This window comes from Anopheles darlingi, chromosome 2, assembly GCF_943734745.1.
Source record: "Anopheles darlingi chromosome 2, idAnoDarlMG_H_01, whole genome shotgun sequence".
Taxonomy (NCBI): Eukaryota; Metazoa; Arthropoda; class Insecta; order Diptera; family Culicidae; genus Anopheles; species Anopheles darlingi.
The window spans coordinates 11976772-12003282 of record NC_064874.1 but is presented as its reverse complement, the minus strand read 5'-3'; the positions used below and the strand labels follow the sequence as shown (position 1 = coordinate 12003282).

General features: G+C 50.5%; 1 protein-coding gene across 5 annotated transcripts in view; it reads left to right on the top strand.

Moving 5' to 3' along the window:
- The window catches only part of LOC125948262 (filamin-A), a 46139-nt gene that overhangs the window by 16033 nt on the left and 3595 nt on the right, over positions 1-26511 (top strand). For 3 of the 5 annotated variants that reach the window (XM_049674159.1, XM_049674158.1, XM_049674160.1), the window contains 5 exons: positions 208-1486; positions 1575-1707; positions 10799-10972; positions 11046-11319; positions 26372-26511. The exon at positions 26372-26511 is cut by the window's right edge and continues 171 nt beyond it. In XM_049674159.1, the coding sequence (XP_049530116.1) occupies positions 208-1486; positions 1575-1707; positions 10799-10972; positions 11046-11319; positions 26372-26511 (2000 nt within the window). Of the gene's footprint in view, positions 1-207; positions 1487-1574; positions 1708-10798; positions 10973-11045; positions 11320-19121; positions 19536-20722; positions 21093-26371 lie in introns of those variants that run through there. The other 2 variants (XM_049674161.1, XM_049674163.1) reach the window with 2 other exon arrangements.

Below are 26511 nucleotides of genomic sequence, written 5' to 3'. Positions count from 1 at the left end.
TGTCTGTGTCTGTGTGTGTTCGTTCGTTCGCTGTTTTTATCTTGGATGATAACCGAAGAGAATAATCCTCCTGCATGACCTTTCAGTTTCTTTCACGCGATCGACGACGTGTTGCTTTATTTTTATTTATTTTTTTTAGTTCTTTATGCCATGTTCCAGTGCTTTGCATTCCACGAAACTGATCCGCTTCTTCCTCACCCGTTTCAGGCGTCGTAATGAACGCACCGACCGATTTCATGGTCGACATGAGCAAGGTCGGTAATGACGTCGATCGAGCGAAGCTATCCTGTAACATCTTCGATCCACGGGGCAACGAAATTCCGAGCAAACTGGTGCCAAGCGAATCCGCCGACGATGTGTTCCGCATCATGTACACACCGTTCGAGGCGGGTCGGCATACAATCGAGCTCCTTTACGATAACGTACCCGTCCCGGGATCTCCGTTCGTCGTGAACGTTAAATCCGGATGCGATCCGACGCGCTGCCGTGCGTACGGTCCCGGTCTGGAAGGTGCAATGACCGATAACAAAGCGACGTTTACGGTAGAAACACGTGGTGCCGGTGCCGGTGGACTATCGCTCGCGATCGAAGGACCATCGGAGGCGAAGATGCACTGCACCGACAACCGGGATGGTTCGTGTGAGGTCGAATACTTGCCGACGGAACCGGGCGAGTATGATGTGACGATCCGGTTCGCCGATAAGCACATCCCAGGTTCACCGTTCAAGGTACTGGTGAAGGAGTCAACACGCCCGGAGAAGGTGAAGGTGTACGGTCCGGGCATCGAGCATAATCAAGTGTGCGAGGGTGTGCCGGCCGAGTTTTACATCGACTGTGGTACGGCTGGTCCGGGCAATGTCGCTGTCAAGCTCAACTCCTCCGATGGTAAACCGGTGAGCGTGCAGGTGCAGGATAGGGGCGATGGTGTGTACGGTGTATCGTACGTGCCACCGAAGGAAGGAACCGTCCTGACGGCGAACGTTAGCTTTGCGGATACGGAAGTGAGCTGCAGTCCGTTCGTGATGACGGTGGCACCAGCCCCGAAGGAAGGACCCGTAACACCGGTGGCTAAGGTGTATGGAGAGGCGGCGACGAAGAAGAATCTACCTGCCTCGCTACCGGCCAAGTTCCAGATCGAAGCACCGAAAGCGAAAGCGAAGGAGGACATCAACGTTAGCATCAAGGGTCCGGACGGGAAGTCGCTGTTGCCGAAGATGGACCAGGAACCGGACGGTACGTACGCCGTGTCGTTCGTACCGGACGAATGCGGTCCGTACAATGTCAGTATTAAGTGCGGCGGTAAGGACGTGCTCGGTTCACCCTTCCTGCTGCAAGCCATACCGACGGGCGAAGCGGACAAGTGTAAGATGGTACAGGCGGTCCCGACTAGCCAGGAGTACGGCAAGAAGAACCACTTTGCGGTCGACGCGAGGGAAGCCGGTACGGGTGCGGTCACCTGTAAGATTGTGTCACACTCGGAAGCTAGGTATGGCACCTGTCTCCTGTCGTTTGATTCGAGCATTTACTGACGTTCCTTATTTTCCTGTGCCTTCTTTGTCCCTTTTATCTGGCAGCGATGTTGACATCGATATCATCGAGAAGGACGGTTTCTTCGACATCTTCTACCTGCTGAAGGATCCGGGCGACTACGATCTGGACATCAAGTTCGGCGGCCAGAACATCCCGAACGGCACGTTCACAATCAAGGTAGATTAGAACCACCTTCTCTCTCTATCTCTCTCTCTCTCTGTCTCTTATTACTCCTCATCGTATGTATAGCCGTTTCTTCTGTATGGTTTTGCCCCGTTGGAGTTGTTTCAATGATCCTAGTAGCGGTAGTAGTTAGCTGCTCATTGAAACAACTGTCCCGCGCGATTGCAAACAGAAGCCTCCTTTGTCGTCCTTGCGGTGTTGTGTCGTTTATGAAACAGATAGCGCCGAGTGCAAAACAACACAGCCACCCCATTTTTTCATCCCATCTCGAATCGAATTGCTTCGTCTATTCGTCATGTCCGTTACTTTGTGTTAAAACCCCCCCTCAAATTTTATCTCGGTCTGTGCGTGCGTACGTTCGTGTGTGTGGTGTTTAATGTATTTAGTTACCACAAGTGGTGGTGGAGAAATAAATTTGGAAATTTGGAACCGACAAAACCGACGGCGCGCAAACACTTCAAGTAACTTTTCGTTCCATGTTAGCCAAGACTCAAACGCAACCTTTAGCGAAGACACTGAGCTAGTAGCGCTTTCCAACGCGACCCCGACACAGCATGCATGCTGTCAGTTGGTCTGTGTTGCTGTCTCGCTTAGTCTCTTAGTAGAAGCGACTTCGACTGGTGGTGTGTTACTAACAAAAAATTAAAAACCAATTTGCTGTAGATTCATGTTGCGCTGTCATGATCCACCCCCCTTCAACCACCCAACACACCCACCTCACCCAACACTCAGTGGTCGCGACTTACTGATCTCGCTCCTGTCCTACCCCCGCGTAGCCGCATGATTTATAAATTTGCAACGCCATGTGACAACCTTTTTCGTCAAACGATCACGCTGCTCGCGTTACTTTTTATGCCCGCGCCCCACCGCTTGCAAACCGCTTCTCCGGTTGGGTTAGCATCTGCCACCCACTTCTTGCTGGCTTCTTTACTGCAAAGCGCCGCGACTCGCTCGCTAGTGGCCAGAGTGGTAGTACCATGGTTTGTGCGTCAAGCGTCGAAATATGTGCTGAATGAAAATAAATCTTGAAATGTATAATTTTTTCAACATTCTCCCCCCCCCCACACTGCAACCGCCGTCCCCTTCTACCGCTTCATTCAAACATTTCGCGATCCATTATTCTATAATTCTGCATACCCTGGTCCCAGGCCAGGCCAGGCCTAGGCCAAGCCAGGCGGCACATACGGATTCCGGGCGGGCAGTGCGCCCCGGCATCACATGCGCCCTAAAAATAGCTCGGGCCCCGCGGGCAAACGGCAAATCCGCTTGTCGTGTATCATCACGCGAGCGACAACCGGCAACGTCGGTCGGTTGTTGGCCAGCCGTCGTCGGTTGTTGCGAACGGTGCCGCGACCATCGGAGATCATCGAGAGATGGGATCATGGGTCATGGGGGGACTGCGCCAGCCGCGCATCCGCGAAAGCACACCTGCAGCACCGATCTAGGGGAACCGGGGGAGCGGGCCATTTTGCTTCTTGAAACGCATGCAACACGTGTTGTTTTGACTGGCATTGCATTGTTTTTAAACGCGTTTTGCTAATTCCGCTGGACACTTCCTATGCTCATACGCTTCTGCTTCTTCTTATTACTCATCATTCAGCTTATTTCTAACCTCGGAAGAAGCGAGCTTGCTTGTTGCAAAACAACTGTCACCGTAAAATGACAAATGCGAAAGACAAGCTGGTCGTTGATAGGAGTGTATGCAAAAGAAGCAGCACAAGGATCGATCTGTTATCCTCCTTTTCAACACACACACCCACCTTAAAGAGGAAGTGCCTTTGTTTGTCTTTTTTTGTTTTCGGTGTTCGTACATCTTGCCATCCTTTTGCACCACCATCCTTTAGCGTAACGTTACGTGCGCGCTCAATACTCATACAAACACACACATAGACAGATGCACATACATTTAACAGCACATCCCGTTGTGCAGGATCAGTTCCGGTTGCTGCACGAAATGCATCTGTTTCATAAACTGACTCGTCACAACCCTGTCGCTTGTACCTCTACCTGCCTGTCCTCCTGCCTGTTCTGCCTTGGCTGCTACCGCTGTTGCTGCTGCTGCTACTATCTGCCGTGTGTGTGCGCGCTTCTGAGCTGGAGTAGAGAGTAGAGCATAGAGCAGACGAATCTAGTGTTCCACGCTAACGCTGACTCTTGCAAAACGCACCACGGAAAGAAATGATTTAAGCAGGCCGTATGCTCCTCGCAACACGGTACACAGGCAGAGCAGGTAGGTGCAAGGCGGTTCTCATCATTCAAATCTATATTTCAAGCTGCAGTTTATTATCTTAAATATTTAAGGGATGATTGAAATGGGAACAGAGGAATCAATTTTAAAAAGAAAATGCATCGCATTCTAGAGGTTTTTTGATAATTTTATGAAAAATATCAACATCATCGGTTCCGTTATGTGCCCCAGCAATTAACAGAGAATGAACACTAATTTACTGGTGAATGCAACCGAAGCACACCATTAACGTGGATCTCAACAAACACATTAAAGTCGCGTTCGGAGATAACTGTCACGCCCCATTCCCATTTCTACCTGATACAATGCTTCACCACGTGGCGTGCCTGAGAGCCGAGTCTGCCGAGAGTTCATAAATCTTCCGCCATTCGGCAGTTAATGTTCTCAGAACTATGCAATTAAAACATGCGAGGATAATGCGCCCAGCATGCCAGCAGGAGATCACTTCTTTACCGACGTAAGCATTGTGTGTGTTTCGTTCGGTTTCGTACACGATCCTGACGTTTGCCACGAGCGCAACTCTCTGCCCGTTGGCACGTTCTTTTGGGGGGGCGCCGAAACCGCCGCAATTATGTTGGGTGTGGTTCGCTAGCAGATGGCACCGGGAAACCGGGTGTAGCAGCCGCACGAGTCAACGCGTCGTCAGACGTCGATCGATGCAACAAACATTTCGACAATTAGCGACCGGCTACCGGATTCTGGGCTGTCTGTAGGGTAGGGGTAGGGGTGTACCGTGGTCTGTCCGTAGTACGTGGTCACTAGACGAGAACGAAGAAGACCAAACCTCTATCCTCCAACCTTATGCTTCAGCTCCGGTAATTAATGTGTCCGCCGCCGTAGAACGGGTTGCTGCCGGACGGCGATTCAGCGACTGTTAAGATGCGTGTTGTCGGGCTGTCGGAATTGGTGGGATGTCCCTAACCAACATCAGAGGATGGCGACCAACCTGTGACAGAAACACCGAAAATACACGCAGCACGCAATGAGAGGCGCGTGCAGCGCGCACGGCGCTTGCTTTTGAAGCAAGTGCCACATGCTGAACCACTAATCCCCTCAATTTGTCGTCGCAGGAACGGTGGGCACCACGTTGGATGTGTGTACCGGCAATGAAAATGTCATTTTATCATGGCGGATTAATCCGTTGCAACTGTCGTCGACGGCGATGGATTTATCTGCGGGAATCAGGCGAGGTTTTCAAACAAAATTGCGAGGTATGCTAGCGATGCAACAGGAACGTCTCAAGTGATCTGTTAAGTATTCCCTATGAGACGAAAGTGGTTCAAAAATTGGCCAATTGTCTGCACCAATCATTTTTCCAACAGTTTTGCAAGTGCCAGCAAAAGAAGATCATGCTGATGGCGTACTGGATCGTTGCTGCCATTGCTTCCTGTTCATTTTTGCACTCGCATTTGTTTGTTTGTGCAAATGCTCGAGGGGCAAACAAACAAACGCAGCAAAGATTGTACTCGCCCACATTGCCTACAATCAATCGATGATGGTGGCGATGGTCAAGTTCCTTTTTCTCTGCCGCGTGTAAACGAAAAATTCGATCCCGAACCGATGGTCAACTCCAGCTGTAAACCATCGCAACGCACCGTTCGATTAGCAGTCACACACACACACCCCTTAAAACGAATGCAGAATGCTACAACTATTCGAGGTCATTTATGCGGATCCTTTACAGCACGTTTGGCCATTCTGGCACGGCTACAATTGGCTACAATGTTCCAGTTCTGCAGCACGGATCGTGTGTGTGTGCGGCCATCACGTTGTGATTTGTTTTCCATTAACATTTGGATTAGAAAACCCGGAGAAACCAGGCATCCAGATATCGACAACGATGGCCATCATACGGTCGAGTTTCGGTCGGTGAGCAATTCCCTCCGCCCGACACAACACTACATTAACAGGATGGCCGGGAGTGTGTCAGATGCCGGATTTCACTCTCGCTGCTCGTGATCGCGTGTCATCTACACACACACACCCAGCGATGATGGTGAGCACACGACGATCGGACTGTTCACAAGCGGCAAGCACACCCTCGTACGGGGCAAGCGCTCTTTGGAGCAGCAGCAGCCACGTCCTTTGCCACCTTTTGCGGCTTTTCGAATCGGCTAAGAGTTGCTTATTTTCATTCCGTTTTCCCTCGCCTTCGACCGGTGTCGGTACTCGGGTCACGACAGGACCGAGGGGCAATCGCTAGAGAGAGCGAGAGAGAGAGAAAGAGAGACCAAGAAAGAGAGAGCGAGAAGGAGAAAGCTAGACGCTGGCCGATTCCTTGGCCACAAATCTTGCGAACCCAAAACCAACGCGCAGTGAACAATAGCGAAGCACGAAGATGGCGGCGATGGCAACCACCAGCACCAAGACCACGACGATGACGGTTAGGACGACGACGACGACGACGACGACGATGACGACGACTACTACGATGATGTCTCGTGGTCTATGGCGCTTCTGTGGTGCGATGATCTTGATCGGTGGCCACTCTCGCACGCCACTACCGTTCGAACGCTCCGGAAGAAAAGTCACTCCCGCTACGTACACTCTCGGGCCACTTACGGTCCCCTGTTGGTCATTGGATAGACTCTTGGAAGGTGATAAGACAAATCGCGTTGTGTGTTACGCTGCGCAGGACGATTGTTTTGTGGAGATTCCCTGGAAAGCGAAGTTGTTGCGCTTCACGTTGTGCGTGTGTTTGTGTGTGTGAACGAAGGCAGTGTATTTGCAGTGCGTTTGCATCGTGTACTACGTGCAGTAAAAGGTGATACAAACTCTCTACCTCTCTACACGACACGACAAAATTACAAGATTACAACACTAATTTTAAGCAGTAAAAGGGCCCCAGCACTTGGATCTATTTTGGATTACTTTTCACTTAATGTAGGAAAAGTTGTTTTACCAAACTACTTTGGAATGTTTTGCCATCCAAATACGCAAACAGGTCAGCATGTTGAAGCTGATCGTGGTAGCCCCGGGTGGGTGGAGGTCAGCATGATCGTCGCATCTTGGCATCCGCAAACACGGTCAACAGCTGCAGCCGCAGCCACCGGTTGTAACGGCCATGCTCCGCTCGCTTGCTCGAGCTCCAGTGAAACCGGGAATGTCTTGTCCCGCATTTAGAAGCGATGAAAAACGAACCGTTACCAACGAACGGTCATTTCTACTGCGCTTCAAACGACGCAGGAAGAGAGACGTGCCGTGCCGTGCCCGAGGTTTGTCGAAATACGAATCCACGATCACGACCAGAGGAAAGCAGGAAAAACGGATCGTTCGCTCTTAAGTAGCATTTTATAATGATCTCATGGACGAGCTGGTGCGGAAATGTATCGTAAAGTGATTCCCTCTCGCTGGTTGACGCATTTGTATTTATATATACAAAAAAAGAATGCTACAGGCTAGAGAAACAATTTTTCATTAAATTTATTGCAAAAAGTGTGAGCTACACGATAGGTACGCCTCAATTTCTATGAACTGGACAGCGCAACAGGTACGAATAATGCCGTTTCGCTTTCGTCCTCTGAATTATGTTCTTCTCATAAATCGTTTTAATCATGCAACCGAGAGACTGCGCTACCTCCACAAATTACGCCAGCATTCCTGCACAGGAATCCTGCGCAATATATAACAGCAGGGGCTAAGCGCGACAGCCTCACCGTTGCTTCTGGCCGCTCGTTCCCGATTAAAAGTCCTCTAATTCATCTTTTTTAAGAAACACCCCAGAGGGCGAACGCGTGTAGGTGAAGATAAATTTGTATTTCATTTTATGTATCACACATCCCGTGCGCCAATCCGACGGGTCCGACTCGAGGCACGCAGACTCGCGCAGACAAGGATACGCGGTCAATTGTCTCATTCCTGGTCATTCAACCGTCTAACAGAGCTAATGAGCTGCGGCGCACGCGGTGGTTACAGTCCGTGGTTCCAAGCTGTTGGTCTGTCACCACCGCGATGCTCACCACCAGAATAGTATCTTGGCGAAGGAGCTATCATGAGAAAGAGCAGATGCTCGGGACCAGGTTCCAAATCAAAAAATCTGCCACACCAGAAACCGTAAACACCCGTCGCATAAAGTGTACGATCTTGAATTCAGCACACAATCAACGGCGACACACACATTCCGCGCAGGTGGTCACATTTGTGGCCAACAAATTGTGCGCACCCTTGCGCCGACCAATGTCTGTCAATGAGCGGAGAGAATTTCTGGCATCGGGATCGATGCGCGCTACCCTCGGTTGGGCTCGGTCTCTCGGACAGGAGCGTGGGGGAATGTCTGCAGACCTGGCGCAGGCTTGGTGCCGGTCGTTCACGCTTGAGTTCTAGAAGTCCCGCGGAAGGCGAAGGGTGAAGGAAATGATATATATTTTGCCGAGGATCTTCATTAGCATCATCATCTCGGACATAGGATCCATGATGGATTGGATTTACAATGTTATAACGTTATAGCGTTGTGTAATGAAACAGTTGAAGCTGCTACTACTATTGCTGCTGCTGCTGGGCATGAAGTAGATGGATTGCTAAATCGTGAGACATGTGTCAGTCACTTGGAATGTTTAAGTTTTTCTTTCAAGTCCGACTCCCAACCCAACAACAAATGACACGAAACGTTGACCGGGTTCGACCTCACGGTGCTCTGATGCAGCATTCATGCTGTCCAAGGGAAGTGGAACCATCTTCGGTCCCCATTAAGTGGAGGCGTCTCGAGACACGAGGGTTGAATCAAAAAATGGAGAACGAAATCACATTAATTTCCTGCCACAGCTTTTCGGGCTAGAGCAATGTGTGAGACCGTTGCGCAATGCTGATTCGTCGGGTCTCACGCACCTCACGACGGTCGTACCGTGCGTGAAAGATTTAGAATCCGGCCAGTCCCGCCGACCGGCGGGTGTTGGTATGAAACTGACTGACGGACAAACTTGTTTTGCATCGGAAAAGTAGAAGCCCGATCTAAATATATAAATGCGTTCCATTTGACACCCGCACCCGGGGTGGACCGCAACCACAATCTGCCTCTGTGTGTGTCTCACTCCACGAGATTTGCTCCGCTGATTGATTTAAACACCTGAAAGCGACGGAGATGGAGCGATCGTGCCTGACTCGCGTGGTACCCACCAACAAGTGGTACATAAACAGCGTTTCGAGCGTTTTATTATTGCCATTCCACAAAAACCACTCGCCGAGGCCATTCGCGTCGTGATTTTATAACGTGAAACACAGGAAATTAAATGCCGATTTGCGGCTTTCCGCGGAGGGTGCTCCAAATTGCATCGTCTCGCGTTTTGTGCCAGTTGAAAATGGAAGGCCAAGGAAATCCAGGAATGGTTTGGTATTACATGCTCCTTTAAATTTTACAAGGAATGAGGCACTTACTGTGATTGAATATACTGGAATTGAATGTTGCATATCAGTCTGTTAACAAAGTATGAATTTTCAAAAAGCATCGCCAAGTTTGATTAATAGTTTCTAACAAATATCCAGATTGGCGAATACTCGATATGAAAGATGAAATGGCATCTCGTTAGTGATCAATGTCTAAAAGATGTTGTTTAAATATTAAGGGACTATTTAAACAATAATAAAATCGTTACAAAAGAGAGATTTATGAAAGTGCCTTGCAGCACAACGTTCCAGCATGGTTGCGAGAGTTTGCATACCTTTCAGGTGCACCGCAGCCGCAGCATCAACAGCAACAAGGGTATGGCCAGCGCCGCTTGCTGTGACCTTGACCCAATTTTTATGGACATTAAACCGAGCAGGTGCAGTCCAAGAAGGGGCGTCACGGGCACCCCAAGGCGGGTAGTGTGTGCATGGATGGAACCAATTAGTTTAATTGCATTGTTCAAGCGCCAAACCAACACTCTCTCCTCTAGTAAGCGCCCCCAGTAGTAAGTGCACAATTAGTGACGCACAATTAGTAGCCTGGGGCCGGGAATATCCTTGCCAAACTCGCTCGCTACCTACTTTCAGGCGTTTTCGGTCGGCCAAGAGCCGAGAACACCGTTTGCCAGCGACTTCAATGCGCTGCACGCTAAGTGGTTGCGGCAGGCACTAAAGCAGCAGTAGAATCGGAGCGTGGGCCGAAGACACTACAATTTCGTATTTCTGAAACATTCATCGCCGGTTATTCATCGCCATTGGCTTTCTATTCTTAATTTAGCACGCCCTGGTCCTGGTGTCCCTTTCTCTCTCTCTTGCTCTCTCACTCGCTCTCTCTGTCTCTCCAACCGACTGATCGTGGTGCTACCGTGGATCACACATCTGTGCATAGCTCGCAGAGTGAGGCTCGTTCGCTTCTCGGTACCCCATTTTCTCCATGCCAGCCGACCAGGTTTGGCGGCGCTGTGACACCTGTCTCCGATACGTCTTATTAATATGTGGCGAACAGACCGTACTGCCTCTGCCCGACGACGTCGACGACGACGTCGACGACGACGACGGTGCTGGCATACGGAGTAGTGGTCGCTGCTCGCACTTCTTGCTTTTCGAAATCGTTTTTCGCTGTTCAGCAGCATGTTCTTGCAACGCTAATCCTTTCGCGAAAGAGAGAGAGTGAGCATGATCGTCACGATCGAGGCGGCAGGATGAATGGAAATGGATGCAATGTACCGTAAACGGATCGGCGACATGCCAAGCTCTCTAGCAATCTAGCAACCGACTCTCCTCGTCATCCATTCATCCGGTTTCTGTGGGTTTTGCTGTTGAACGTCACCATGATTTCACGATGCTCGATCGAACATTTCAATGACCGCTACCTAATCCTAATCCTCTAATCATTTTCATTTCCTTCCTTTCTTCTTTCTGTCTCTCTTTTTGTATCTATCGCTCTCCGCATGCTAGGCCGTCGAGAACGTCGAGGAGCAGGTGACGAAGAGTGCAACCACGAGCAAAACCAGCTCGTCGGCGGTCAGCGAAAACCACAGCTACCAGCATCAGGAGTCCTTCATCGAGCAGGTATCCTCGGTATCGAAATCGAAGCAGTACATACAGCAAACAGCCAGCGAAGAGTTTCTCGTAAGTAAAACTGCGGCCAGCGCCAACCATCGATCCATCGAATGCGCGACGACTAATTTTGCGTTCGATATAGATCCGCGAACGGGTTGTGAACGGTAAGCACGATCTCGAGAGCATCTCGAGCGTCCAGCAGCACGAGCAACAATCGAGCAGCGCCACGAACGGTACTACCGAGCACGATAGCCAGCAACTAAACGGTACCAACAACGGTATCAACAGCAGCACAAACACCACCACCAGCAGCAGCCACACCAGCAGCAGCCACAGCAGCAGCCAATCGGTGAACCGTTTACGCGAGCTCAAACTCGAACGACTTCATCTCCCACAAACCGGTGGCACGGTAACAGGTAGGTGATAACGATACTCATCTTTACGCAGATCCTCGGACGCGTGTTCCTACTAGATGGCAGCCATCTGGGACCACCCTAAGGGGGCCTATTAGTGGTCCCGTCAATTGGCCTGACGGCAGCACGTCAGCAGCCAACGTGCCACGTCAATCAAAAAACTGCCGACAGCGATCCTCACGATCGTGCTCGCACTCTTGACGTGAGCTTGTCACCGCACACAGACAGGGAGAGTGACACTAGCGTGGCGTCGCTGCCACTGTGTTGTTAATGACGTGCGGATACACAGTATTTTGGCACCCCGAAACCGATCGGCGGCTACTTAATGTTGGACCAAAATTTGAAATGGAAACTACCAGCTTTCAGCTGCCAGCTGGTGTCGATCCTACTACCGGTGGAGGGGACGGGGACTCCACTCCACTCTGACGTTGATGGCATGCTTACGCGATCGAGAATGCTCGAGAATGTGTGGAATGTGCATGTGGCGTGCATCCAGCATCCGGTTCAGTCTAGTCGCAGGCCGCTCGGTCGATGATTCAACGCGGGATGATTTATAGCGATGCTAGCGCGTCATCATTTTGGGGCATTGGGGCTCATTTATTTTAAGAGGCCCCGTTGTTGTTGTTATTGTTGTTCTGGGACGAGTAGCCCGTGAATCGGTTTGAAACCGATACAACAGCAGGGCGACGAATGATTCATTCCAACCAACACCGGATGGTACGTTTAGAATCGAGCAGCAGGACCGCAACCAACAACAACAGCAACCAAGGCGTGGAAACTATTTTAAAATGTTGCCGATGTCGCCATATTTATGAGTGAAAGCGTCAGCCTCTCCCGAGCACCTCAAGCACTCGTCGGACTCGTATTTCCGCGGCAGGAAAAAAGGAAGCTTAAAAGGGAAGGAGGAAAATCAAAACAACAGATCACATGCCATGAGTGCCTTCTCTCTCCCTGTCTCCGATGTTCCTTGTCCATCGAATCCCTGTGGCCTAATGGGCCTACACTCATCAAGCGACGCCGACACATGTCGCCGGCGCCGGCCTAGGCCTTCGACTCCGGTCCGGTCCGGTTCCGGTCCAAACCGCCCGGCGTGGAACAAACGCGACACATTCCGTTTGGTGACGGGCGACGACCGGCGCTTCACTCCCACTCGGCATATTTCTCAACGATTGTTAATATGCTCCCGAGTGGGGGATAAACAACTGGCCAGAGAGGGAACCATCAATTCGCATAACTGTCGCCATTTGTCGTGTTAGCAGCCGGGTGTCGCCGGGTCCCCCGGTTCATGGTGGTGCTACTACGGCTACGGCCGGTGGATTAAAGAGCTCGTAACGGATCAGGAAACCGAAACCAGCGGCTGGATTACGGAACAGTAAGAGGGAAGCGGGAAGCGGGAAGCGGGAAGTTTATTTTTCCTTCGCCGTGATCGGCTGTTGTCTTTTTACATTTTATATCAGCGCAGCGGTGTTTTTGCGGTGGACATCTGCTGTGTGTGTGTGAGAAAGATCGCTTACGTAACACGAACACGAACCACGAGCCGGAGGAACTGTTGATCTTGTGCTATCTTGTGCCAGGCGCGCTGGCGATGACAACGTATACTCGCCCGACTCGGTATCACATCACTTCCGATCCGGGGAGGGGCGAGTTAATTACTTCCATCGCGCCGGTCTTAACGATATCAGATACGAGACGGCGACGGCGTTTGCAAACGGTCGAACAGCCGGACGGTAGAATTATTTATCTTCAACTCTGCAGGCCAGCTGCGACTTGTGCTCTGGGGATCACATCAAAGATCGATGCCCGAAATCCCGGCCGTCATCGCCGGTATCTGGACGGTATTTCCGGTCGCGACGAGCATCGTGATTCGTGATGCCGTTTGCCGTTGAGGTCACTTGCAACTGGCGCTACTATTTACGTGATCGTGGCCGTCCGGAATGTTCTGCCGGTGATCCAGTATCTACCGTTGATGCTAGAGCCGGGATTAGAGGCCATTCGAAGGGGAAAGAGGAGATCTCTCTCTCACTTTAAGACGATCGAAGACTGATCCAGGTCGAGATCGTTGGTCTGGAAGGCTTAATTAAAATGTTCGCAATCGAAACGATCACGATCATCAGGAGCTGCATCGCGAAAGAGGGTGCACTACTGGTGGTGCGGTGCGGTGTGCTGTGACCGTGAGATCCAGGTCGTGGCTTCATCGCTTCATCGCGTCATCCAACCGAACGTTCACGTTCGAAACTGCAACAGGTGCGCCTAGCGCATCTCGGCCACGACGGTCCTTCCCTTCGAGGTGGTCGTGGTAGTGGTGGTGGTGGTGGTGGCCAGGCGTGGTCTTCATGCGTCTTCCATCGCCCCGTGATTAATGCGCAATGTGCGATCACTGATGATGTTCGCTCGACAGAGTTTGATCCAATCCACCAGCACGAGCCGCAACTCTTGTGGTCTCTTCCTTTCACCACCACCACTACCACCACCACCACCACCACCACTTGCGAATCATCGCCACTCGATGGTTTGTGGCGGTGTAATCGGGGAGAAGCAACACGAACAGAAGAAAGAAAAAAAAAAACAACAGTCCGGGGCCGTGTCCCCGGGTCCGTGCCCGGGTCCGTGGTCGCTCGTTCGCTCACTCGGTCGCTGGCCATCGCCATTGCCGTCTAGAAATCAGCGCCGAATTTATCACGACGAATGGCGACATCGTGATCGTGCGAACGGGAACGTTCTATCACCCCAGCCCCTGCAAGAAAAAGGGATGTCTGGTGGTGCCTGGTGGTGGTGGTGGTGGTGGTGGTGGTGCGATATAAATATCCGCTCCGGGGGCACAAACCAGTCCGGCCAGAATCCAGCAACGGCACGGGCATCGGCATCGGTAGCACCAGTTGGCCGACAGGTCGTTTTTTGGGGAGGGTTATAAAAATTCTTCCCCAGCTGTCGCGAAAAGAGTTACTCCTTCGGCCGGGTCGGTTAGTAGCGTCATCCACGGGGCTCGCGCTTCTTCTTCCTCACACACACACACACACACACACGCGCTGCCTGACTGACTGACAAGCCGATTAGGTCCGGCCAATGGCGTGTCGTTTGAGTTGTACGATGGATCTGTGAATATGCGAGAGTGGATCTTAAATTTCCTCGTCCCCAAATGGAGTGGATAGTTTAGATGATCGCCGATTGCCGATTTGCTAGCTTATGGACGCGTTAGGGTGTCTCGTTAGGAGTTTCCCCACTCGATAGGTTCATTTGGCTATCCGCTAGATAGTTTCGAGCATTTGAATTCGCAACTGACACGCGTAGATATGATTTACGCATAGACGCTTAATCATATCTATGCTGCTGATGACATCATCACGATCGGTCTGCCTCAAGAATGCTCAACCGAAGATGAACGATTTCAGACGCTTCTCCTTTCGTTACCGATCAACCGAAAACCGGGACGCGATTTATGGGATGACGAGACCACCCTTCGCTTTGCGTTGACCACTTCGGCACCAAAGAACGATGAAAACTAAATTCATTGTCCGTGACGGAATGTCGGTCGTGGCTGAGACAACATCAAAGACGTCGAGGGGAGCGGCATGTCGGGGCTCTATTGTAGAGCACCCATATCCCATCCCAGTTGGACGATCGTGCATCTAAATCCGGATGGAGACGCCTGGTGTTCGATGGAGGCGCCTGGTGCTCCGTAAATTCGATGGAGACGCTTGATTTTTTTTTATTATTCGTTTCACAAACGAACGGAATGGAATACTAATGAAGGAAAGTCCTCAGCTCCACTAGCTTGGTTTTCGAGTGGTCACCCCACAGAGAGGCGCTTGCTTTTTTTTCTTCTATTCCATACACTCGCATCTCGCTGTCGTCAGGGCGAGGCCGGAGAATGATACACTGTGACAGCTGTGAAGGTCATTAGGTCGGTAATAAATCACCGCAGGTGCACGGCATGCCGGGGCCCATCGGAACGGAAACACCTTACCCCCCCCCCCCCCACGGGTTCGGGGGATGAGGATAGCTTCATATCTAGCCAATTTCTATGAATAAGCCGCGAGCGAGCTCGAGTGTTACTGTTGTTTGTGCCCTGCCATGGAGCGGTGTTGTACCACGTGGCTAAGCTGCAGATCTCAAGTTCTTTCCCCCCCCCCTCCCTCCACCCTTCTCCTTAAGATTGTCCAGCCAAACCGATGGTGATGGTGGTGGAAGGGATTCAACACCACTACGAGATGGTGCGGTGCATCGGGAAGCTCATCAATTAACCCGTTTCCTGCAAGAGCGAACGACACACACACACACACACACACACACACGACGCACCGACGTGACAAGTCCGGAGGACGACCGGAATTGGACAGCAGCCCCGCGGATGGGCGGGCAAAAAACATGGCGTGCAACCACCGATCACCGATCACGGCTCCGGCACCTCACATCCGTCGTGTGCTGGCTTCAAACCGCATCCTGGATGCGCTCGTTGCTCGTCACACACTCACCAGTACACGCCCCTGACGTACTTTAGGAGTGTAATTTATTGTACAATTTGTCACTCCACGCTGCTGCTATTGCTGCCAATGCATTTCATTTCATAGCGATCGTTTGATCATCATCGTTTGCAGCTGAGAGAATGGATTGTCCTGCCTGGCGCTACAAGTGTACAACCATAACTCAGGTGCGTGCGTCGTGCTGACAGATCGCCAAACACTTTACGGAAACTATTATTAGCTTCGGAGCTTCGGTGCGAGGTATCTGATATCTCGATCATCAATTTCTGCAACGATTGATGCAGAGTGATAACGACTACTTGCTGTTTAAATATTTCAAATTGAACACTTTAAGCGACACGACCACTCCTTGGCACGTGACCATCACCTCCGTGGGCCACGCGTTACCATTACATAACGGTGCGAGTATTGCGCACGACGCCAGCTTGGCAGGATGCAATGTGTCCGTGTCCGTGTGTGTGATGGACCTTTGATAAAGATGTAACTTGTGTTGCACGTTGCACCAAAATCGCTCGGCATCCAACGGCGTGTCCCGCCGTTTGATCCCTATCGTCATCGCATCCTTAACCGTACCGTTCCGTTTAGCGCAACGCTAAAACCCCTTCATCCCCTACAAATGACGTCCATCGGTCGGCCTGGCCGGTGTTGTCCACCGAGAAACGATCGTCTCTCGTTCGCTCACTGTCTCTCTCTCTCTCGTGCGGGCCTTTTTCAACGCGACAACGCACCAGCGGGCTAACGGAAAATGTTAATTAAATCACCGGCAAATAGTATTTTAATTAAAGCTACTAATTTGTGTTCAACCCAGGAAGGGGGGAGGGGGGGGGGGCGGTGGGGACCACATCCAGCGTGTTCATCCGGACCGGACAAAGCGATCTGGCGGTCGGCGCTGGTCCGGCTGGGACCGCCCGGCAGTGTCCGTGCCAACCCCGGAGGATACCATCGTTTGCGCTAATTTATGTCGCTTCGTTGCGAAACAAAAATATTTTTCACGATCCAGTGGCAGGCCTGGACCTGGCTGGTGGCCCTCGCTTCCCTTGCTTTGATTTTGCTCCATAGACAATTCGCTGCCAGCCGCGGTATTGGCGTTGGCAGTAGTTTACTTGTAGTTTCTTTGATGCTGTTTGTTTGATGTTTGCTGAAATGTTACATCTATCTCGAGGCCAAACTGTCGGCCATTCGGCACCTCAAATGGCAACCTTCAATGTTATTGCTAAGGCGAGTTATTGTATTGTTGACACAATAATGATTATTGTGAAAGGCTCACTTCACCAGACGCGGATCGTCAAATAAATTCCGGGGGGCAGGAAAAAAAACCTTTCTGCTTCCAAATGAATTTCAGTCTGAGCTGATTCGCTGTTGCCGATCGACAACCATTTTGTGAGCGTGACAGCGTGACGACAAACGAATTTTTATCTCCTTCGGCTACGCGGTGGTTCAACGCATCTTTGGAGCCGAGAAGAACGAGACCGAAACCGAAACCAACCGCCCGTTGTGGTCGATTGTGAACGCAAAATGAGCGTCAATGCGTGTGTCGCAATGTGCTGCTGGTTGGTTGGTGTGTTGGTGGCCGAATTTTCGGGACTTTTGCACCGTGTGGTGCGTGGCGAGCGCTGGATGTGAAGCCGACCAGGCGTCCAGGCAAGGGGACGCCCGTGTGGTTGCGCAGTTGTCACCCATTTCATCGGCTCCAAAAATAATCGCCTCCGGCCCAAACCGGCAGAACCGGCTGGCGGCACAGGCACTGCGACACGATCGCTCGTGGCCGCGACGTTCGTGGCGGACGTTGTAAACGCCCGCAATTCCGCCGCCACTTCCGTGACCAGAGGGATTGATGTGATTGCTGCTGCTGCGATGTGTCTCGGGGAGGGGGGGCAAGGGTTGGACGGGACAGAAAAAAAAGAGGACACCAGACCAGAGGCCAGGCCAACAGCCGCGTCGACTTTCCGTTTCGCTTTATTCATGGGACGGATGGCGAATGGATGGCGGTTGGTTGGTGGTCGGTCGGCGATGGTCTTGTTATAAAAATGCATAAATTTATGATTCAACGAGCTACCGAGACGATCAACACACACACGCACACACGACGTTGTTGCGTGTCGATGAAATGTGTGCGACGGAAGCTACGAGATCCCTTGCAGCATCAGCAGAGGGAAGAGAGAGAGAGTGAAGCAAAAGGAAGGCAAGGGGAAGCATTCGCCCGGAATGTCGTTAAGTAGAGGCGAACGAGAGAGAGAGAGAGAGAGAGAGAGAGAGAGAGGTCAGCTTGTGTGTGAACTCAACAAACTTTGAGGGATAAATTTGAAGCCAGATAACCGAAAACGTTGACATAACCTCACAAATGTGCTGAAGAAAATTTATTCATATACAGTATAACAGTTCGCGACTGTAAAAATCGTGTACAACAGTAGACTTAATAGATTATTGTGTCTCAAAAATCATTTACAAATACACCAATTTATGCTGCTTCATAAGCGATACAATGAAGCGAACACAATAAGCTATTCCTGACGGTCGAAGTTGGCCACGCTCAAATTGTCAAATCCGGCATGTCAAATGAAAGTGCTCGCGAGCGAACATTTCACTGCACTCCATGCAACCGTACCACGATTCGGACATTGCAATTCGGACGAGTCTTAAAATGCTCTTGGGCTGTGGTGATCGTGTGATCGTCGGTCTACCTCCTCCGAACGTGTTCGTGGGTTTTTCAAGCGCGTGGGTGCCGAAGTTCTAATCGGTCCCCAAAATCCAGTGACCAGTGGCCGGATTGCCCCTTGGTGGTAGTGGTACTACCGCTACCGATGATGATGGCGATGATGATGATGCTGTTGGTGCTGGTGGAAATTCGTATTTCCCAAATTTTCACCACCCTCCAAGAGCCCACCACTCTACCACCATCATACATCATCACCCTGGCACCGGCGGCGGCGGCGCGACACATCTGTTCGTTCGGCCCGATCTTGGTCGGTGCTCGGATCGCTCCAAAAAACCACGGACCCTGTTGCTCGCACTCCACGAAGTCTCCTCTCTGGCAGGGTTCACACACACACACACACGCACACGCACGCTCCTACTGGTGTTCGGAGTCCGGGTCCAAATGCCGATGGTCAAAACTCGGATCGGTTCACTCGGAAGCACACACGATCACACGCCGCGATCTGACACTCCCACCCTTCCCCGGCGTGATTTTCGGGTGTGGAAAAGACAGAGACAGAGAAGAGCGAGCGAGCGAGCGAGCGGCTGGAGGACGCGAAATGGGTCCGACAGTGCTTCGCTTCGGCATCGCATCCCGAGACCCAGCCCCGGGACCATTTATCAGTTGACGTTCGGTATTCAGCTCATCAGCACGTCCTTTCAGCGGGAACCTGCCGCGATCTTCCGGCCGCGAGACCAGCGCTCAGTACCTTCAGTGCTCAGGACACCGCGCAACGATCAGTTTGCGTGCGTGCGTGCGTGCATGCGTGTGTGTGTATATGCGGGTGTGTAGGAGTGCGTGCGTGCGTGCGTGTGTATGTGTGTGCGTGTATGGACGAGTGAGTGGCCGTGTTCTCCTTGGGGGGTTGTTTCACTCCAAACACCACCGCATGCAGTGAGTCAAAACTTGCGCCACAGAAGTAAACGACAAAAGTGTTGTGCTGCCTTTTCGTTCCTCAGATCACTTATTTGATTGATCTGCGATTTCCGAATCCAAAGAGATCATCAAGCCGCCCAGGGGGGGGCTTTGTGTTGGTCATTGAGGTAAGGGATAATGTGCAATGCGAAAGTGCGTGGTACGCACGTCAGTCAGTGGCTCTGAAGATGTAAATGTGGCAATGTGGCCTAGTGCCTTAGTGCTTCTCGGCTCGGTGATGACCTGTACCAACGCGCGTTACCAACGATCACTGTGCCAAGGATACCAAGTAATGCCAGCTAATCCAGTCTATTCTGGATGGATCCACGACTTCCGTCGTTCGCTCGTTCGTTCGTTCGTTCGTTCGTTCGTGAGGATACAGCTCAGCTTAGGATGCAGTGAGGATTGTTGACCGAAGAGAAGTTTGAGGCTAATATCACCTTCATCACTCTCCAGAAGGGTCCAGAGGGTAACGAGGTTGCAGCTGTTGGTATCGAACACAGCAGTGTTCACTGATGAATATGATGCGTTGCGAATCCTTGAATCTCGAGCTACACAAAACAAACAAAAAGAAAAACAGAAAAATTAGAAAAATAAAAACTCATACCCCCAATTCAGGACGTTAAGGTACGTTCGGATGTTTGAGGATCGCCGGACAGGACAGAATTCGGATCCGGCGAGTGTCACAGCATCCTTTAAGAGGCGGATCAATGTTTTTTTTACAAATTTATGAACCCCCCAAAATAATTGATCTCATCTTTCACTCGAATTGCCTTTTCATGGCCGGCTCAGCCTCTCTGTCCCTGTCTATCTCTGTCTCTCTGTCTCTCTCCATCCTTCCCTTCCTCTCTGAGTCTGTTTCTCGATTCGGTTCGGTACTCGATCGCTCATCACTGCAAGATATCCGACAGCTGCACTCCGCACTCCACATGAATTCCAGAACCCACAAGCACGCAAAAAAAACACACACACACACATACACACCGACACAGACACAGACACAGACACGATCACATTGCATGACATGAAACGTCCATCGGACACACTTGCCCTCTTTGGAGCAACAATCCTTGCATGGCAGAGGCGATCGCCTTTGACGCACGCATCCCGAGATGTATCCTCTCGAAAACGGCGAGGAATCTGGCACGTCCTGGAGACGTACTTGTCGTCATTAGGGACTTTCGTTGTATGCACTACTACTACTGTGTTCCGCGAATAGCACGAGGGCGCATTAGTTTTCTGTTTGACAAAACCAAAAACAACCAACCAAAAGAAACAACAGGACAACACACCTATTCCCCTTATACTAACGCAGAGCACCGGAGGAGCTAGTGCAGTGAGAGAAAGAGAAAGAGAGAGAGAGTAGAGAGAAAGTAAAGCGGAAAGAGCCAGTGCCCCCACCACCACCACCAAACACTCTTCTATCCTGCGCGCGTTCAATCGGAAATCGGAAATCATGTGGAGTGACGACGGCGAGCGGGATACCGAACCGGTCGAGGCGTCCTGGGAAGAGTACAGTCAGTTCTATCGAAGCTTTCCGCGCTTCATGACCATCTCCGAGCACGATCGGCGCGAGACGGTCCGGGTGTTCTTCATCGAGCAGGACGTGCCGGTGTACGAAAACTCTGACCTTGAGTTCGTGCCGACCAACATGATGGCTGGATTCTTTCTGCACACCCATAAAGGTAAAAGGAGAGGAGGAGAGGGAAAGGGGATGATACCGGGGACACGATGGCTAAGAGAGAGCGCGCGCGACAACCCCGAGACCGTGCCTTGCAGCACCGAGCATGAAATTATGATGAACGGTACGACATGTTGATGCTGGTAGCGGTGGGTTTTTTTTTTTAATGTGTGAAATGATTTTAAAATAAGTACAAGCGTGTTTCGCGAGCGCTATGAAACGAGCACACCATCGAGTAATGGCTTGTAAAAACGAAAATACATTTTACAGGCGCCCCCCCAATACGTTCAACCTCTTGAGCAGGTCACATGCAACCGAGCTGAGAGTTTTGAAAACAAGGAACCTCAATGCAATCTCAATATTGCATTATAGAAGGTCTTTTGTGGTGTAAAGGGATGATTAAGGAGAATTGTCGTTAAATAGAACTGCTATTGCTTATCCTGGTTGATAGTAGATTTCGATTTCTAGAAGTTTATTTCCATAACTCTATGTCATATACTGCATCACCATTGGTTGTCATTGAAGATGAAAGGTGCTGGTACACTACTGGAGATGGGCGAAAATGATTATTTGTATTTTACAGGAACTACACAATATTTAGAGACATAACACTATGACGCTTTGCAATCTGTTAGATACGATTTTAGATATACTGTAATACAATGAAGATTCATTTCTTCTTTCATATCAATCTTCAACTTCTGAAGACATTTCTACACTATTAAGATATTACGATGCTAAGAAACTTTCATTCATTTACATCTCGACAACATTTTCCGTGGATCAACGTTAGGACGAAACACTTCATCGGGTGTTAACTACTTAAATCATACAAAACACAATCGTTAAATGGCACGTGCCAAACACGACACGACACATAAAACTCGGCCGCCCAAGCGTTCAACTGTCCCTCGACTGTCCCTTCGAATTGGGCCGAAATTCGAGCATCAATCATAGAAAGCAACAAAACTCACACATCCGTCCCATTAAGATGCCGATGAAGCGTGCCCGTTGCTGCTCGTTGCTCGTTCGGTGTCGAAGCGGGATAAAGGTGGATTTCGCCCTCGGTTTTCCCCCGGGCTTCGACTGCTGCCAACTGCTCCACGAAACAAAACCGAAACAAGTGGCACGCGTCCCCGAACGTCCCAAACCCGAGCGCACTCTTAAAGCCGCCAAGCGTCAAGTGCCATCAATTAGCGCGTAGCGTAGTACGCGTGAGGTACTGTGCCAAGGAGAGTGAGAGATTTAAGAGACTTGTTGATTTTCGCAGCGATACACGAATCACGAGCACTTGAAATTAATCCCTTGGCTATCCTCAAGAGCGGAAGACGGAGAGAAGGAGATCGAGATAGAGAGAGAACGAGAAAGAAAGGGCTGTTTATCGTTTTCGGCAATTCCTCAACACACTCTACAGCGATCGGCGGACTTACCACGTGCCAGAGCCGGCAGAGACGGAATCTTATACATTTACCGTCTAAAATAAACAACTTCCCCTTCCCGCTCGAGGGGGTCCTCAAGAGGAGAGGACCTCGCGTAGGATTTGACTCAAGTGGTCAGCCCCACTGGGAACTGGGAATGGGTTCGAAAGAATCAAATAAAAATATTTTCCTCCCTCGACGGTATGTGCACGTGCCAACCACCACCACCACCACCACTGACCGTTCGCTGAGCGTGGGGAAAACCTAAACAATGCATAAAGTATGCTTCATTTACTTTTACGCTAATGAGCATCGCAACGGCAATGCGTGGTGCGTACGCGGTAGAACGGGCGGATGGTTTCCTTGTGATCTGCGAGGTGTATGGCGAGTATGTTTTCACGAGAGTTTTTTTTGCATTTTCCGGATGCCGATGTCATTAAGTACCTGAATGTGTGTGTGTGTGTGTGTGTGTGTGTGTGTGTGTGTGTGTGTGTGTGTGTGTGTGTCTTGTCGATGCTGTTGTAGTTTGCAGGAGATCAAACAAATCTTTCCGTATTCTCTACATTGGTACAGCATATTTTTTTGCAAGGAAGGCAACATTTTGAAGAAGTTTTTCTTTGCCTTAGAACCTTCTAGCGAATGATTGGACAACCGGAAAACCCTGTGGTGTTTAGAAGACGGTTAATACGCCTTTTTAGCTATTGTATGTTCAATGCTAATCAAAATAAATGATAATGTTTGTGCGTTTGTGCGTCGTTTACCGTGCTACAATACGTTTGACGATCCGCGGTGATCACATCAATGACCATGGCTTTTCCTTTCGATAAAAATAGACAAATGCGCATAAACTTGCCCTGGGAAGCGGGAAAAAAAAACATCTGCATGGAAGCGCAACGCGGCTCCAGACGGGCGGACGGACTGACTATGTTGATTCGATTTCTAAAATTCAAAAACCGATCTCATCACAAAACGACTTTGTACATTCCTGGGGATGCGAATGGAGATCGCCTCGCCTCATTTTCGAGACGATCATGAATTGCGCTGTTACCCTGCCTAGATAATTGTTCGTGGTCGCAGCCCCGAGTGACCTAAACCTTTGTAATATCACCAAGCAGCAATGGTAACTGCGACTCAGCATTCACCTCCGAGATGATCGCCATCGACATGTTCTTCGCGACACGCTTTTAAGAAATCGAAGCAAGCCATGTTTTTGCCTACTAGTGCATTAGTCATTCGAATGGCCTTCGGAATTCGGAATTTTGTGCTCCTCGGCACGCCACACCTCTCCGTGACTCGTGCACACATACACATGGACACGGACACGTGTACTCACCATGAACTGGTACGCCGATCTCGCCCCCAGGACTAGCTTTGACCTTATTTTTCGCGTATTTTTCCACCAGTGAGCCCGGTCCTAGTGCTCGAGGAGCTCACGCTATCGGTTGAGCTGAGTCCCTTAAAAACCACACCAGATAGTCGACAAGACGGAGGCCACCGCCCCATCGTCGATGGGCGATCGGCGTGGTGCGTGCGAGCATAATAATTTATGGGATGGCTCCTCACTTCACCTCCAAAGGCACCCTCACCAAAAAAATGCTCACTCGCACCGTCCGTTCGTTCCGCTGTCACACTAATGACCCGAGTGCGCAATGATTGAAAGGCCGTGAAAGGCCAGCAGCAGCAGCCAGCCGTAGACCAGCGAGCAGCGAGCGAGCGCTCGCTCGCGAGGTTTGAAATAATAAATTTTGCCTTCCTTTTCCTTGCTGGTTCTTTCCTCCCCTTGGCTTTCTACTGCCCTGGCACTTTTATTTCCAGCCCCACCAACCACCCCTTCGATCATTCCCGAAGGAGGAGGTGAGCTCCTTTCGTTTCTTTCTTCTTTTTTTTCTTTCCCGTGATGGGAAAGAGGGATTGCGGAATGTAAAAACAAACAGATCATTTTTGTTGTTTCTACTATTTTTATCCGTTTTGGTCCGCGGTGTCCGGGGTAGCCAAAATGGTTTAGGTTTGGGGTTTTCGTTTTGTTCTTTCAGTCGAATTCTAACCTCTCCATGGATGGACCTGCAGTGGATTAGAATTGATCGTGTGGGAATTTCATTTTACACATGATTTTCTTGTTGTTCAAATCGCTTATAATCAAATCGCTCGAAATATTGCGAAATCGATCGCATTCGCATCGATCCACTATATAAACAAAGCGACGCATATGTTTACTTATTAGCGTTACGCTATGATCACGCTCATGATCGACCTCAGATACCAACCTGCTGCAGCTTCCCGGTTGGTTTGGCATCCGTTTTGCTTTATAAAATGCCGCACGGATAATTCGTTTTGTCAGAACAGATGTTCTGTTCAGAAGGGGGCCGGTCGTGACAATGTGTCCAAGCCACGTCCAAACAGCCACTCACTGGCGTGTTGTTCATTCTTCACGCGAGCGGTTCGCTTGTCGCGTTCATTACTCGCCTCTCAAGACAACACAACAAAAGAGAAAAACAAACAAAACACCTCAGACAGGGACAATAACAGAGAGAATGGAAAGTGTGTGTGTGTGTGACCCCACAACCAAGTGCAGGTCAAGTGCAAGTACGTCAGCCACATCTGGGGACACATCTGGCAAACTGGCCACATGCTGGGATTCCGAAAATTCTATTTAAAAAAAGAGTCCTTTCTTTGGCCACCACCAGCAGCAGTACGATTGTGTGACGCGTGCAATGTAACGCCACTTGGCCCACAACGCTGCCAGCTGTTGCATTGCCGTAAGCACAATCTATGCTACGAAGAGCACCAACAGCAACAGCAGCAGCAGTAGCAGCAGTTGCTCCTCCAAGATGATCGCCAAATGGATCGCTGGCAAATGCAAGACATCCACACACACACACACCTTCGCTGGATGCGGATGAGCATTCTCTGCCCCTTTGCGTGCGCTAATCTGAACGCAAACCTCGCAACCTCTGAATACAGTCCGTTACCATTTCCTCTTTTATTTCGAAAATTCCCTTTCGTAAAGATTCTATATTTAAAAAAAATATACGGACCCATGTGCAGGGGTTATTAAGGGAGGGGAAGGGTGGAGGGATGGCCATCGCAGCAATTTTGTCATCCAAGGCGTGCGCGCGCGCTCGCGCTCACGCTCGCACTCGGGCGCACCTTCTCATCCAGCATCCGTGAGCAATGTGAGACAGAGCGTGTGACCAAGCGGAGCACCTCCTGCTCTTCTTCTTCTTCTCTGTTCGGACGTCTCTTTCGTCTTTGTGTGGCCATCAACCGGGGGTTACCGCTAGCCGCTAGGGGATGGCCAAAGAGATTTTCAAAGATCCGTCCAAATAAATTGTGCCAAAAAAACAACAGGTGTACCCAATATTTATCGTGAGCGCGCGCGAGCTCACCTCCGCTCCGCTCCGCACGGTCTATCCCATCCCCCCACAAAAAAAAACCGAGCCAAACACCGACCGACCCCTCACGCCAGTGGATCCTAAGCCGGTGGCCGGCTACGAAGAGAAAACGGGCCAACCGTAACCGCTGATTCGGCTGATGGCCAGAGGCGCCGAGTAAGCGCGAAGGAATTTTTATAAAAATATCCCTGGAATGGACTGAGCACACACGAGCACACACACACACGGACACGATTCGAATCGGCCACGGGGTGGAGATACATTATGATGCGATTTGATGGGCGTGATGATTTGCGGGAAGATGAGCGCCAGAGCGCCCCGTTCGTTGTGTAACATTTCGCTGTCATCAACGTCGACGAAACACGAGGATCAATGATGGCGATGATGATGATGGCGATGGCAATGATGGCAATGATGATGTCGGTAGGAATGTTGCTAATGCTTCACTTTCTTCTTCTCTTATACTCGAACAGCGGAAGTGAAAATGCCGAGCGGTCAGGTAGATAAGCCGGTGATCGACGATAACCACGATGGTACCGTGTCGATCCGGTACGATCCGAAGGAGGAAGGTATCCACGAGCTGGCGGTCAAGTACAACGGTGAGCACGTTCAG